The 17004-nt window shown below is 40.6% G+C and overlaps 1 protein-coding gene and 1 long non-coding RNA gene across 4 annotated transcripts in view; one reads left to right on the plus strand and one right to left on the minus strand.

Moving 5' to 3' along the window:
• The window catches only part of RBKS (ribokinase), a 97156-nt gene that overhangs the window by 28769 nt on the left and 51383 nt on the right, over positions 1–17004 (minus strand). For all 3 annotated transcript variants that reach the window (XM_045012049.1, XM_045012052.1, XM_045012053.1), the window contains exons 5-6: positions 13165–13329; positions 7673–7764 (exon numbers count right to left, since the gene is read on the minus strand). In XM_045012049.1, coding sequence (XP_044867984.1) covers positions 7673–7764; positions 13165–13329 — 257 coding nt within the window. The remainder of the gene's footprint in view (positions 1–7672; positions 7765–13164; positions 13330–17004) is intronic.
• On the plus strand, positions 1307–5549 carry LOC123367673. Its single transcript, XR_006578590.1, has 3 exons — positions 1307–1544; positions 2287–2530; positions 5407–5549. It is a non-coding gene; the product is annotated as an uncharacterized LOC123367673 (long non-coding RNA).

Consider the following 17004-nt stretch of genomic DNA (forward strand, 5'->3'; position numbering starts at 1 on the left):
ATTGCTATAGTAACAAGGAGTGTAAACTCTTTGGGGAAGGGACCATCTTTTTGTTGTGTTTGTACAGCACCTAGCACAATGGCCTACTGAGTCCATGACTGGGCTTCTGAGGTGCTGTTGCAATAAAATAATGGAACTGTGCTGAGTTACACCAGCCGAGGATATGATTGGCAGTTCTTAAGATTGTCCCAGTTCAAGATATGTGTCAATTTTAAATATTCAACGATTGAAACCTGCTGAACCAATTCGTTTCAAACTTGACTTGAACCTTAAGTTGTATTGAGAACTACATCACAAAGTCTCAATTGTGTGAATTCTTACAGATGAGTAATCCGACTGAAGTCACTGAGACTCTACTCGTGAGTGAAGGATTGTAAAAGCCAGGGGCGTTTCTAGACATTTCGCCGCCCCAAGCACGGCGGCATGCCGCGAGGGGCGCTCTGCCGGTCGCCGGTCCCAGGCGTGCCACCGAAGTTGCAGGACCAGCGGACCCTCCGCAGGCATGCCGCCGAAGGCAACCTGCCTGCTGCCCTCCCGGCGACCAGCAGAGCGCCCCCCGCGGCATGCCGCCCCAAGCACGCACTTGGCGTGCTGGGGCCTGGAGCCGCCCCTGGTAAAAGCAGGCCACAAGTCAAGTTAGTTATTTGTAGCTTTTAATTGTTTCAAAATTACCAAATTTCTAATCAGAATATATGGGGGGGAAAACATTTCTCATGCTAGAATAATTTTAAAAAGGCTGATTTGCTTTAGCTAAAAGCTTTCTCCCTTCTGTACCCGCAACACTGTCCAAAGACTCACATATTTCGTTTAAAGACTAAATATGGAAAAATGTCATTCCAAAAGTTATAAACAACTGATAAAGTGGGTTTAGAATGAGGTTGGAATTCAAACCTAACTATATTGTGAAATGCTCACGCCCTCTATAAATAATGCAACTACAGTAATTTCCCAATATATTAACTCAGCAAATGCCAGATCATGCAACGCTCAAAAGGGCGTTAAGCACGTGGGATAGATTATTGCTTGATGTGTCTGATATAATATCAGTTATCTATTGCTTAGTAAAACTTCTCCCTATTGAATAAATATCTATATTATAAAGCACTATTTTGATTCCCAACCAGTGACAGACATATTGCCATAATCTCAATATACTGCATCGACTCTGATAATTTATCAGTGATAATGAAAAAACTCTTGATTCCAGACATTAATTATTCCTTCAGAAACTATTCAGCTTTCACTAACACAATAATATGGAGAAATCAATGTGATAATATCACATGATTTTTTCATGACAGATTGTTTATGGTAGGTCTCTCTCATGTAAACTGTTTTTTATATTTATATAATGCCTTTCACAGTGCTCTGCAAATATTAACTAATTAATCTTTGCTTGACCTTTGATAGCTAGGTCATGATTATTCTTATTTCACAGATGGGGAAAGCAAGAGCCAGAAAGATTAAGAGACTCACCCAAGACTGCACAAGTCGCTAGCAGAGCTGGGATTACAACTCATATGAGTCATGAATCACACCAACATGTAAGCAACTTTGCTTCTTCTGAAAAACTTTTCAATACCCCTTCTGCAGAATCAGATGACTCTTTAAGTATAGTTAGGGTCAGACTTGAATCTCAGATGCGGGGCATGTATTGCTAACTATCCTTCAAGGCGAGGCCATAATACATGCAAATACCTCGTGTGATTGTTTTTATTATTTGTATTGTGGTAGCACTTAGAGGCCAGAGCCTCATTGTGCTACGCTTTGTACTAACATATAACAAAGAGATGGTCGTTGCCCTTGAGGAAGTCAACTTGTACATGTCAGTCTTCTCAAAATTTAAAAAGATGAAATGTTAGAAAAGGTCTCTCTTGTTTTCACTAAAATGAAACTTGATACATTTATTCTGAGTTTCTTTCATTAGAAGAATTAGGAGAATGGAGAGCTAGCACATTCCTGCAGAAACCTCAGGGATTAAGCTATGTTACATCTGGTGTACAGAGAATTAACAAACCAGTTTCAACAAGCTTGATCGTTCTGGGAAAAGACGAGGGGGGCGGGCGGGGGAAACTAAAATACAAGCTAAGCAAAGAAAGAACTGATAACCTTGCAAGATTTATTTTGAGTATTTTGCTCATAAACCACATAGAAAGAACTGTCAGATGTAAAAAATATTTATTACTGAAGCAAGCAAGAGTAAAAAGAACAGCTTGTGAAAACTCTTCCAGACAAACTAATGGTAGATGTTCCACTGATAGCATAACTTTGTTTGCTTCTTTCCAGTACATCCATCCATAGGGAACAAGATATGCTGTTATACCATATCCTGCATGCAAAAGCATTAATATCTAAAGTGTTTAATGAATGACAGACATTAAGGTGTAAAATTATATTAGATACAGACATGTTTGGGATATGATATCACATGGTAAAGTTTGCAACTACACCTGACACCTCTAAGCCTTTGATATTTTGTGAGGGAAGAGGCTGAAAGACTTCACATTCAAGACTGCTGACCTATGAAAAGGTAAACAATAGAACATTCCTGACTCAATCACATGACTGTTTTCAGACAATCCTAAGCTGTTTTTTCTTTAGTTATGTAACAATATGAATTATAGTATGGCTCTTGCCACTGAATGCTGGATGCCATAATCTAATTGGCTGTTTCATCATTTCTGCTGATATCGTACTCCTGTGTATACTAACATGAGGTTAATAGCTTCCTATTAATATACCTAGAAAACTTTAATACCTGTGGAGTGTGACAGGGAGTGTGTTGTGTGTATGTGGGGGGAGAGAGAGTGGGTTTTTGGGGTGCTGAGAGTGTGTCAGCATGCTGTTTTTTAAGTTCAGACTCTCCTTTCCCCCCTGCCTCTCTCTCATTCTGAGCTGATAAGCAGCCGGCTTCTCCAAACGAAGCTTTGAAAGGGCATTTCCACATTCCTGCAGCCGATTTCACAACAATAAGAAGAGTGGCCACTTGACTTAAGGGGATTATAGGACATTTCCGGATGCTGATCACAGCGCAGTAACGCAATACCTCATTCACACTTGTGCCATGGCGCTCCAGCGGAGGTGCAGCAAACGTTATTCCACTCGCTGAGGTGGAGTACCAGCAGCGCTGTAGCTATGGAGTCAGTGCGCTCTACGTGCCTTGCCAGTGTGCACGTGGAGTGAGCTAGGGCGCTTGGGGCTGCTTTATTGTGCTGTAACTCGCAAGTGTAGCCAAGGCCTTAGTGAAAGTAGTTTCAGTGGAGTGGAGAGGGTGGAAACTGTATTGAATGGGGTCAATAATGTAGCTGGAAGATAGGAACTTAAGGCAGCAACTGTAGATGGCACATCCAATAAGCTTGGTGAGGAAGGGAAGAATAGAGATATGGCAGTAGATGGAGAGGCAGGAGGGGTCAAAATTGGGTTGAATGGAGGACAGGTTGTATGATTTTGAAAGAAAATGGATGACATATCTAAGATATATAGAAGAAACAACAGTAGAGTTGTAGGTTGCCAAAATGTGTACATTCAAAATGAGAAATAAGAAAGAAACATAATAGTTAAAGACCATGGGATAGAGAGTTTGTTTTCTATTCTCTCTTTAGTGGGATTCCTACATATTAAACTGTTATTGCTACATGATAGGTGGAACTTGTAGTGACACTTATACTTAATGTTGCCAGACACTTCCCATTATAAATTACTTATTTAAATTACTGTTTAAGTTACTTATAACTTTGCCAAACTTTAACCATTTGGGCTGAAGTTTTCCATGCCGGTGTCTACCTCAGGTTGAATTTTGGGGGAAATTTCACCTTAAATGGTTCAGCTGTTTCTGTAAACAAGGGCAGGGGAAAACTGGTTGTTTTGTCATGTTTTTATTTATTTTTTTAACAACAATTTCATTGAGATTCTCTAGCATCTCAATGCTACATATCATATGAGGAGGATAAAAAGAACTGTTGAATAACTTTGTTGTTGTTGTCCTTTATGATCGAAGAGAACATTGATCGTATTATCTCTTGTGAGTACAATTGTGGCTAAAAAGTCTGATGTGTGGGTGGCAGTCCTTTCCACGTTGAGTGCACATGTAGCTCGATACTGAGGACGGGATTACAGTCTATGCCCACGGTATCTTATGCTGTTTACGACTCAGCCTTTGTGCCTCAAGAGCCATATGGTAATTAATCTCGAACTAACTCCATCACTGACTGCTGCTTGCCAGAGTGATCTGTCTGTTGCTGACAACTCCCAGCTGTCAACGTCAATGTTGCATTGCTTCAAGTTATGCTTCAGTGTGTCCTTGAAGTGTTTCTTCTGGTCGCCTTGTGTGCAGTTACCCACTTTCATTTCACCATACAGCAACTGCTTTGGCATTCTGGTGTCATCCATCCTCAACACACGACCAGCCCAACATAACTGTGATGTGATGAGCAATCCTTGTAGAATGGCTGCGTTCCAGAACCTCGTTATTGCTAACTTTATCCTGCCATTTGATGTGGAGTATGGCACACAGATGTTGTAAAAGGAACTTATCTAGAAGGTTGATGCGATGCCTGTAGCAGGTCCAGGTTTCACACTCATACAACAAATTGGACAGCACAACCGCTTTATAAACTTTTAGCTCGATTTGAAGCCTAATACAATGTTGTTGCCAGACTCTGCCTGATAGTCTGCCAAATGATGACGTGACTTTGTTATGATTTGTTCATTGAATGAGGCAGAGGCCCTGTCAAAAAACTAGTACGTAATCATGTCATTAGACTGTATCACAATGCACATGCACATGAGGGCCAAACTAACATTGCACTGGCAACCTTAATTCAGGCATTTTCTAACTTTTGAGTGCTCCATTTTGCAACATTAACATTCTTTTAACCTAGTTCTTTTGGATGTAACACGATATACGTGATACTATATATACTGTACAGAAAGAAAAAGAGACAGATATATACTACGCTGGCATTGGCTGAATTGGGATTTGCACTGAAGCTAAGCATTTCTCATTAGTGTTATCTTCAAACAGAGGTTTCTGAAAGGAACTATTGAGCCACATTTTTTGAATTACATCAGTGAAAATCTGTAGTAACTCCACTGAAGCCAACAGATTTATATTAGTGTAACAGATCATTTGCACCACTGTCTCTCCCAATTACAACACAAAAGCTGTGAAATATGTAATTGGTATACACTACCATTACATGACATATTTTTGTACACAATTGATGGTCTTGGTAAAGATATATGTACATAAATCTACCTACCAAAATCCTCAAATGCATATATTAAAAGTGATTTGAAATTTAAGGAAGTCATAACAGGAAATTGAAAACATGTGGAACATAGATATATAACAATTGCTAAATAAAAACATACTGATATAAAATACCTTTTACATTTCTGACATAGGAAAAACAAATGCTTCGACTGCTTCTGTTTTCTTAACAAAAGAAGAAAACTCTGACAGAAGCTCACCCCGAAAAGCAATTCTAACAATGACAAATCAGCATGCCTGGATGGGATGAAGGACGATATCGATGATTACTATACTTCTGGTAAGGAAATGGATTTCGCTGTAAAGTGCAAAAGGTTACTGTTATAAATATTAAGTTGCAAAGAAAACTATCTACCTGTAATTCTCAATCTCAGAAAGTGCTTTAACAGGGCATCACTCTTGGGTCTGCACTCCAGAATGTCACAGGCAGGAACTTCCATAAAATGAGTATTTTAAAATGAATAAACCTCCTGACCAGCAGAAGTTGTGTGCCTATACTTGTTGAGAGGATAGTATGATCCCTACTGTCTCCAATGGGTAGTTCCTTTTTTAAGCAAACAGTAGAAAGCATAAAGAATGCAAATTGAACCCCCAACTCTGCAGGCAATGTGTGAGAGAGAGAGTGGGGATCTGTTATAATTATACACCTGTATTTCTTCTTCTCAGAAAGGAAGTAATTTTCTTTTCTCCAAGTGGTGGTAATAATATACCTTTACTCTAGCAGACTAAAAATCTCAACGGATGTCTCTATGAAAGCTGAAGTTGTAGCAATAAATTGTAACAGAGAGGAAACAGCAACATTCATGTTGGCAGTAGCAGTGAGAAAAAATATCAGGGATAGAACAGTAATAAAGAAATAAGTTTTTGTATTTAACAAGTAGGGGATAAAATCCCACAGCCAAACAAGTAAACAGTGACAACCAGGAAAAAACAACCTGAAGTGAACTAGAGGGGTGGGAGAGTTGGGCTGCTCTCAGCTCCAAAATAGGTTCTGTAGCACTATTAGGCAACTCTTGGATTAACGACCTTATGGAGAGCCAGGCAATAAAGCTTTCAGAGAACTCCAAGTGTCTACCCTGCAAATTGCCCAGTAAGGAATGATTAGAGGCTGGCTCTGAACATTCTCCATCATGTAGCTGAGTTCTGATGGCTGTTAGATTTGTCTGAGCCACAAGAAATGTCACTGCCAGTTGAGCTGGAAAATCAGCCCCCAGACTCTTGATGAGCCACAATGACTGACCTTGCAGGAAAGGGCTGACTACTTTGCAGATGTCGAAATGCTGTGATGGGGTCTAACTTAACAGACTTGCACCAAAATGGGTACTGCTGACACAATTTTGATGGCCATTTGGGTCATTTAGAACTTGTTCAGTGATGTCTTATGGGCCATCATGTCATTGGTTTTAGCAGAAATTTCAGAATAGGCTAACTGAGTTTTGATGTACAACCTTCAGCCAGGGACGTTGGGATGGTGATCCCACAGCAAGCTGAGTCATGGTTTCCCCTAAACCCTATGTCATGTTCACCAGGGATCTCTTACAACCATATTCAAGGTATGGCTTTTACCTGCTGGTTGCTCCTCACACAGGTCTGATAAATAAGGGAGAAAACCATAGCAACAGTAACAATAACATACAGCAGCAAATTCAAACAAGGGCCTTGTGGGACACTCACACCAACTTGTTTCCTGTGATACACACAATCATTTGTTTTTTGATAAATATTATCCTGACAATGGCAGAGAAAGGGGATGGGGAGAAGAAAGAAAATCTTGGAAATTGACAAACTGGAAAAACGGAGGGCTCCGCTGTTGTACACTGGCAGCAGCAGCCCATAAAAGTCCCTCTGCTATATGCACTGAAAAAGTAACTAACAGGTAGGGACATACGGAGCTGCTTGTACCCTCTCAGTGGCAGCATACACACAAACACCTTCTCTGGCAAGGCAAGTTAAGAGCATCACAGTGCTATATCTAATGACATTCCCATTATTCACACAGAGGGAAGACAAGACTGGGAGTGAAGATCTATTTTAATATGTACCATTTAGAGCAAAACACATTTTAAGAGTGTCTCATTTATGGATCTCTTGTTCACTCATCCACTCCCCTCTTGGTAACCCACCTTATGGCCAAGAAGGGCTGGTCTCAGTTCTCTCAGAAGCCTGTTAATTCTACTTCAAGTGCTATCTAGAAGGGTTATTCAACAAAGTAACAAAGTGAAGCAAAGTATTCCTCCTTCCTCATTGGCCTCGGGGCCAAGCCTGCTGCTTCCCCAGTGTTTGAGAGAGAAGTCTCAGGAACCTGGCTTGATTCCCCCTATGATGTACTGCTGGGGACGGAGTCCCTTTTAAGTTTCACTGTCCACGTCACTGTTCTCTAACGTGACAGCTGGCCATTACCTCACTTTCGTTGCAACAGAAGATGTCGGAATGGGTGTAAAATTGTGGATCTAGTTCTGCATGAGCTGGAGCAGGATTAAATAAGGTCTTCACTGCAACAGAATGGAAAAAGTTGTCTAAATCAATGGCATTTTTGCATAATACATTTACAAACCACTGTCTGGAACCCCAAACTCCCTATTGGAGCTAATACATTTCAGCTCCTCATCTTCTCCCCACAGATATGCAAACTACTCACAGACACATAAAACCCAGAAAACCCCTGTTTTTTTATTTTTACAAAGTATTTAACCATTTTCTTTATTGTATTATAGAAAAATATATAAACCACCCAAATTGATATTCATTCATCTGCTTTTAGGGGGAAATGAGAGGAAAGCAACAGGCAATATTCAAACTGTATTCAAAAGATTTTTTTAACTAAAAAAAAATCTAAATTTAGATATCTAATATAAATCATTTCATTTGTGAAGTGTCTTCCCTCTGAGCATTTACTAACATGAGCTTTACTAACATTGATTTAGCCTCAGAACTTCCCGGGAGGAAGGTAAGCATTGTAATCTTCATTTCACACATGAGGAAACTGGGTCACAGAGTGACGAAGGCTTTGTCTAGACTACAATTTTAAAGCGTTAGGAGGTGTTAGCTAACGTTCCAACACTAGGATAGCTGGTGGAGATGATATCTTGGTTAAAACCCGTCAAAGTGTGTTAGCTAATACTTTCTAACAACTTGCCTTTAAACTTACTCTAGACAAAGCCTCAGGCCTCGTCTACACTAGAAAAGGTTTGCCATATCAGTAGAATGTAAGTGACTTACCCAATGTTACACAGAAATCTATGAATTCCTTGTTCTACCAATCTCCTGGTTAGTACATCTGTTCCTTAGCTATAAGATCATCCCTTCTTCCATATGAAACATACTCTCTTAGATTAGAAATTTACTTATATTCAGTGACAAAAGTTTTCAAACTTGCAAGTCTGGCTCTTAAATCTATATTTAGGCACCTGAGCATAAGCAGCCTGAATTTCAGACACGCTAGCACTTATGAATCCCATTTATTTGAACGGAAGCCTCAGGTGATCAGAAACTTCAGGGATATGAATGCAGAAGCTGAATTTTAGACACTCAGATTTGAAAATTTAGGCCAGTGACAACTTCACAATTCCTCTCTATCTCCTTATCATTTAAAAACGCTGTTGCAGACAAAACAACTACATTACAAGAACATTACTGAAGTTGCAAAATCAAGCACTCAGAAGTTAGGAAATGCTTGAAGTAGGCTTGCCTATGCAGCCTTAATTCAGCCCCCCTTGTGCATCTGATTTATGATACAGTCTAATTATATGATTATATCACATTTCTTTCATAGTTTTTCTTAACTTTAAGTGCTTATCTTTTCCACCTTAATAATGTTCTATCAACATAGTGTTTTTGTATGTAATATAGTTCCTCAAGATGGAGTCTAACTAGGATAGATTAGAGGCTAACACCCTTGCTTTTGTACAAACTGTCATGGAATCTTTCATGACCAGAGACATTGGGAAAACCAATCTTTTCCATATGTAGTCTGCAAAACGAATACTAGTGAGATTCACTGAATGGAAACGTAGGGCTCCTAGGCCTCCATCCAGCCTCACCCCCTTTTTTTTTTATTCCTTTTCATTACAAAACAAAAACAAAAAAGCACCAAACTCAAAACAGAGATTTGAGGCATCTGGATGTGCATCTGTTAAACAAAAATAGTCTACTGTACTTCCTAACATATAGTATTGCATTATACATGAGGGTGCTGCAGGCTAAACCACGGGAAACAACAGACAGCCAGTATGGGTTTAAGATTCCGCAGTGTTACAAAGCAAAACATTTACTTAGATTTGACTGTACAGAGCATTTGCCAATGTGCAACATATTATCTATGGCAGAGTTGGCCCACATATTAGCAAAGGTTTGACTGCACAACGATTCCAGACTGAAGACTCAGAACAGTACCAGTCCTAAGGGTGCTCCGGTCTCTTGCTGACACATTGTACTGCCTAATGTTGCTAAGGCTACGTCTTCGCTGTGTACCTTACAGCGGCACAACAGTGCCGCTACAGCCCTGCCGCTGTAAGGGTCCATCTACACTACCTGCTGGATTGGCGGGTAGAGATCGATCTATCGGGGATCGATTTATCACGTGTACTGTAGCATTCTCGTAGCTGATGTTGTGTATCTTAGATCGATTTCCCCTCCCCCAGTGTAGACCAGGCCTTAGGTATGCAGTGTAGCCACTCTTTATCAGCAGGACAGAGCTCTCCTGCTGGAAAAAAAACCAAAACCCACCCCCAATGAGGGGCAGTAGTTTTGTCGGTAGGAGAGTGACTCCTGCTGACAAAGGGCTGTCCACGCCAGCGCTTTTCACTGGTAAAACTTTTGTCAGTCTGGGTGTGTGTTTTTTTCACACACCTGAGAGTTCAGAGTATACATAGCCATAGTCTTTGCTGGCCCAGTCAATGTGTTGTTTTTTCAAACTTCCATTTAATAGTGAAACACTCCATTTCTCCTTTGTCAGAGACTCATCTCTTAGCCTAAGGAGGTACAGAAGTAAAATGTTTTGATCAACATCACACACTGAGTCAGTGACAGAGTTGACACCATAACCCAGGAGTTCTGACTTCAAGTGCACTGTTTTAACCACTACATTAAATTACGTTGACCATTTAGATATAGTGCAATCAGTAAAGGCCTTAAAAAAAATCCCCATCTCTCATGTAATCCAGGTATTCACTAAATAACTGAGGTCTTCCAAGGATAACAGAATTATCTGAAAAATAAAATTTATCTGCAGGAAAAAAATGGAAAAAAGCTAAAGTTTACATTAGCCTAAAAGAAACATTCCCCCACCCCCGCATTTATCATTGTTCAAATATTTAAGAGGATAAATTTTGGGGACTGCCAGTTCAGATTGCCCCATGCCTATCCTGTCATGACAATACAGCTGGTGACTGGCATGCTAAAAAGCCACTGCTGTATAATTGATGAAATTATGCATGTTGGTTCTGGTCTGTATATATTTATTTCAAAGCAAAGGAACCTGTTTGACAGAAACATTATAAATAATTACAATTATAAAACTGTCAAGGTTTAAATTCAAGGTCTCAGAGAAAACTTCTTCCCATGCTAGTTTTGTCCTTTTGTATTTGGTAAAATAGATTTTTTTTTCCTACTCTAAGAGCTTTTGTTTTGTTTTGTTTTTTAATGGAGAACAAGCAGCATGGCTCTGGCTTCTTAACTTGTCATCCATGATGTCAGCACATTACTGGGAATGGTGTTTGGCAGTTAACTTGTACTCAGTTTTCTAGCTGGCTCTACAACAATGAGAGGGTAATGTGTAATTAACAGCCACTATTTAATTTCCCAAATATACTGATTTAAAAACCAGAAAAACATTCCCCATCAGATTTCACAATTTTAAGTTAGGTCAAATTTTGAGAATAAAGTATTTCAGAGGACCCCTTTGAAGATATTTTGCAGTCACACAACATGAGGTTTTTCTGTTAGGAGAATGTCCTACGCCTGTCCTAGCAGCTTTTAGGCAGTTGTTTGACAGTTGTCTCAGAGCAGCAACCAAAATGGGCTGAGAAGATAGGCTTCCATGGATGGAAATGGATCCAAGTTAAGAAACAGTAGGCGTTCTTGTTTTACTACCAAAACAGAGGTGTTAAACTGCAATTTGGAAAGCACGTGGTCTCACAAAAGTTTTCTGATTGGTAAACCAAATGTAGGGGTGGAAAGGAGTCCCAAACAAACTCATTTAAGTCATATTTGCATCAAAATAATTTTGAATTCATGATACTATTATATGGATTTTTGTTCCAATGTGCACAATCCTATTAATGATATCCATAAACACTTCAAACAACTGAAGTTTCAGGGCCAAATTCTTCCATCTTGCACTTTACACAGTTGTTTAAGCTGTGAAAAGTATATGCAAAATGTGTTTAAAATGCCACTAAATATGATAACATTTTAAACCCACTTTGCACTGGTATAGATGACCTCAAGAGGTACAAGGCAGTGGAGAATCAGATCCTCAAATCCTTCTATACCAGGGGTTCTCAAACTTCATTGCACCGCGACCACCTTCTGACAACAAAAATTACTACACGACCCCAGGAGGTGGGACCAAAGCCTGAGCCCTGCTGCCCTGTGGAGGGGCCCAAAGGCAAAGCCCAAGCCCCACCCCCTGGGCAGGGGGGCCAAAGCCAAAGGGCTTCAGCCCCATGCAGGGGGCCTGTAACCTGAGCCCTGCCACCCAGAGCTGAAGCCCTCAGGCTTCAGCTTTGGCCCTGGGCAGTGGGGCTCGGGCTTCAGCTTCCACTCCAAGCCCCAGCAAGTCTAATGCCAGCCCTGGCCGCCCCATTAAAAAGGGCTCGCGACCCACTTTGGGGGCCTGATCCACAGTTTGAGAATCGCTGTTCTAAATGTAAGGTATCATGATTTGGAAGCATGAGGCTGGGGCTAGGAGCAAGGAAATCCTGAATTGTAATCCCAGCTCTGTCACTGACCTGTGCGTGACTTTGGCCAAGTCATTTACTGCAACCTTTCACGCTCAGTTTCCCAGTGGGTAAAACGAGAACAAAATTTTGAATCTCACATGGCCTAATGGCCATGGCCATCATTGCTTAATCTTTCACCCAGTATTGTTTAAATGCTGTGGTGGATAAACTTGGGTAGTTTAAAGTGCTACAAACAAAACAAAACATCACACCAATACTGAAACTCCTTTGTCTAGGAAAAGAATAACAGCTTTTATCCATATGCTTCTTCAGTGTAGAAATCCACTGTCACAAAATAATCTATACTGAAAGGCACAGTAACAATTAGATTTAAATTCCTGCCTGTGACATTATCCATTCTATGACAACATTCCAAATACACTAAATGCACATGGAGTTCTTGCTAAATCAGTAAATAATCAAAGAGACTTTATGGCATTTTATTATTTTTAATACTTGTATATAGCACCACAAGTATGAATGGTGCTATACCGGAAGAATAGAGACATGAGCCTAATTCTGAATTTAGTGAATAAATTTTATATAAACATAGCTCCATTTACTTTAACTGAATTACTCCTGTTTTGTACTGATGTGAGATCAGAATCAGGTCCATGGTCCTACTCCCTGCCTTGAGTTTATTACAATCTTGGCATGACATTACACAATCCAGGCAAAGACAGCATCACACAAGGAGGCTAGATAAAAGAGGTTTACACAAAATTAGATTATGTAGATGCTTGTCTGCCATGATATGCATTGCGATATTTTAAAATTTAATTTAGGTTTTATTAGAGTGGCATGAGGTTGTGGTCACTGTTTCATCTGTACTACAGGCGAGTGTGACAGATATTAAAATAGTTTGCAGAAACAATGAAGAAAGCTTTTGCAGAGACCGAGACAAAGATGTAAAAGCAGTAACATAATCGATGAACGCTTAAGGTAAATTACCTCCATTGGAGTATGCCATTTTTAGGGCTTCCAGAGAAATAGCAGGTGTTATTTCTAGCTGGCAGATGATCACTTTGGCCTTGCAAATGGCATTGGCAGCCCTCTTCAGGTCTTCAGAATCCAAAAGCAAATTGGCTCCTGCGACTATGACAATAACATTCTGTCCTAAAGAGAAGATTCCGTGTTTTAAACTATATACTTCACTACAATAAATTAAGGTAAATAAAACAACTCTGCCCTTTTCCAGTGCCTTTCACATGAGGATTTCAAAGCGCTTTTCAAAAAAAACTTGAAAAGCTGCATGCTGGTGCACTTAATCATCCAAAGATTTCAGTGACAAAAACCTGTGCATAAAAGATGTTATATTGTACTCCAAACACAATGGAGTATAGGCATTTTGTGAGGATTTAACATGCAGAGATTTTTTCCAAGTTTGATTTTCATGTTCTGTTTGGACTAAAAAGAACACTGTACCAAATTGGAGATACCGGGGTACTGAGTGTCCCCTAAAAACATTTGTACCTTCCTGTGATGTTACCTTAGCAGAAGTAATCACACTGATATAGTGAGTCACGATGCCCAAATTGCATTCAGAATTTTAACCGTCCCTTTAGTTTAGGATCACTGGATATTGGATTAAATCTGTGAAAATTACGAACATCCTGTGAATTTCAAGGAGAGGTAGCCCTGCTCCAATTATCAGGGACACTCCACATTGTCAGTGTTTTGAAGCATTGTGAGAACCTGAAACAGGCCCTACCACCAATGGCATGAGTTTTAAAACAGATAGTTAATATTTGACCAGGGCTGGTGCAAGGATGTTTCCTGCCCTAGGCAAAACTTCCACATTGCGCCCTCCCCCGTCCCCGAGCCCCCGCCCTGAGGCGGCCCCCATGGCAGCTCTCCCCCTCCACCCTGAGATGCCCCCCATGCGGCAGCTCCCCACCCCCCACCCTCTGCCCTGAGGCACCCCCCCCCCGCCCCAGCTCACCCCTGCTCCGCCTCCACCCCGAGCACGCCATCGCTGCTTCACTTCTTTTCTCCCGCTTCCCAGGCTTGCGGCGCCAATCAGCTTAGGCGCCGCAAGCCTGGGAGGTGGGAGAAGTGAAGCAGCCACGGCGTGCTAGGGGAGGAGGCGGGGCAGGGGTGAGCTGGGGCAGGGAGTTCCCCTGTGTGCCGCCCCCTCCCCCCTTACTTGCTGCAGGTGGCCCTCTCTGTGCTCCCCTGCCCCAGCTTCCTCCGCCTAAAAGCCGGCAGGGACCGGGACGGCCGAAGATCTGGCCGCCGCAGTCACTGCCGAAGAAAATGCCGCCCCCCCAAATCCTAGTGCCCTAGGTGACTGCCTAGGTCGCCTAAATGGTTGCACTGGCCCTGTATTCATAAGAACTCTTTACAGAATATCTGGAGGGAGTAAAGATGGGCAGCCAGTCCCTTTGAAGGCTGGCAGATGGAATGCTCTTCCAATGGATATGCTGTAAAGCACAACTAGGGCAACAGTTCAAATCCCTTCTGGTGTCCTTTTTATTCTGGTTGGTTGTTTAACGTATACAACTGGATGGGGAGGTTCATTACCCTAGGCTCTTGCTATTGTGTTAAAAAAAAAACAACCCAAGCATATTGCCTTTATTTGATTGCAGTTCTGTTTTTAGTTATTCTGTTAAGATACTGAGAGACCTTCAGGCATGGATGCCTGCTAATTAAAATGTATTATTAATCACTAAGTATTAAATTCAATAAACCAGTTGCTCCTTGATCTACAGCTCCTACTGCCTGCCTCCACTGAAGATTCCTTTAGGGGCTGCCAATCACTAAAGGCCACTGATTCTGTAATGGATTGAGTTACTCGGTGAATAAACGGCTAGGTTTTAAAAATGCATTTTTTTTTCTTGAATGAGACTTCAAAGTCCCTTGTGTAAGGAACATGCAAAGCATATCTCCATGCTGACATTCTGAAGGGAAAGCAGGACAATGGAACAATGATCCCAAGCTTTCCAAAACAACTCCACTGTCAGTGGCTTGGTTTAGAACAACTGCATTTGAATAGCAAACCCTCAGCATTTTGGCCGACACCCTGTTTTTCAATAGATAAGCCTGGGCATCTTGGTTGCAGGAAACCTCTCCAACAAATATCTGCCATTTAAAAGTATCTGGATTTTGCTATAGGAATATTCAAAGGCAAACAGCATCCATTTTGCCCAACATACCTTCTGAAAGTTTACATGGTGAGAAGCTAAAAATGGTGAATTGTAGGGGTCAGATGGAATAAAATTGTGGTGGCCCTCCACCTGAACTGTGTGCTACTTACAATCCCAAATTCTACCCACTGAAGTACCTGCACGGTCCTGCTGAAATAATGAGCAGCAAAATAGTTAACTTTAGAGTTAATGTCATATTAAGATAATTGTAGCTGTTTGTTTCAACCTGTTTTTGCAGATTCAAGGTAGACAGTCCTGCAATGGGTCACAGACAGAAGGGTTTTATTTTGCAACTATAAAGGGCTAGAGACTTATATTTTGCTTTAGACCAATAGTCCTACTAAAGAAATACAATATTACTACATTGTACCAGCCAGTACTGGCTCAATCCAACATTTAGTGAAATAATGGATCACATTAGGGTGACCAGATAGCAAGTGTGAAAAATCGGGATGGGGTGGGAGGTCGTGGGGGGAAATAGGTGCCTATATAAGAAAAAGCCCCAAATATCAGGACTGTCCTATAAAATCAAGACATCTGGTCATCCTAGAGCACATTCTGCTTTTAGCTACACTGATTTTGTCTGGAGTAACACCACTGAAGACAATGAAGTTATTTCAACTTTATACCAGTATAAATAAGAGCAGAATCTGGCTCAAAATATTCAAAGTTAGCATTTCTGAGTCTACTACTATGGCAAAACATTGGTGACACCAAGCAGGTGGGAACCCAGCACCAGAGACAATAAAACAGTATTAAATAGCAATGGACACTAGCAGCCAGGAAAAAATCATTTCTGTGCAATGTTTATCCTGAAATTGCCTTACTTACACTAGTAGATCTTGATTTCAATTAAATGACTAAGGACTGCTCATGTGAATAAGGGTTTGCTGATTAGGGTTTTAGGCATTTCATTTAAAATAGCAAGGGCTACATTCTCAACCAGTGTAAACTAGCATAGCTCCACAGAAGAGATGGAGCTAAACAAATTTACACCAGATGGGGATTTAGTCCTTATTTAAAAAGTCCTTCTGATACTTAAACCAGTATGAATGCTGAGTACATAGATACTGCTTTCAATGGTGCTTTTAACCCTGCCAGCATCACTTATCAGAAAGATGGAGGCCACTAGCAGTAGGCTGTGGGCTACATGGAGTCACTCAGGAAGGTTAATCTGAATTATCTATTTTTTGTGATGTTTTTTAAATTGATTTTCAGAAAGAACAGAGACAATGAAAAGTACCAAAAGGTTAATTAACTTTTTTAATGGAATGTTTAAACCAGTGGCTCTCAATCTTTCTAGACTACTGTACCCCTTTCAGGAGTCTGATTTGTCTTACGTTCCCCCAAGTTTCACCTCACGATTTGCTTACAAAATCAGACATAAAAATATAAAAGTGTCACAGTGCACTATTACTGAAAAATTGCTTACTTTCTCATTTGTACAGTATAATTATAAAATAAATCAATTGGAATATAAATATTGTGTTTACATTTCAGTATACAGAGCGGTAGAAATAAGTCACTGTCTGTATGAAATTTTAGTTTGTACTGACTTGGCTGGTGCTTTTTATGTAAGCCTGTTGTAAAATTAGGCAAATATCTAGATGAATTTATGTACCCCCTGGAAGACCTCTGCAAACCC

This window comes from Mauremys mutica, chromosome 3 (assembly GCF_020497125.1).
Source record: "Mauremys mutica isolate MM-2020 ecotype Southern chromosome 3, ASM2049712v1, whole genome shotgun sequence".
Lineage (NCBI taxonomy): Eukaryota > Metazoa > Chordata > Testudines > Geoemydidae > Mauremys > Mauremys mutica.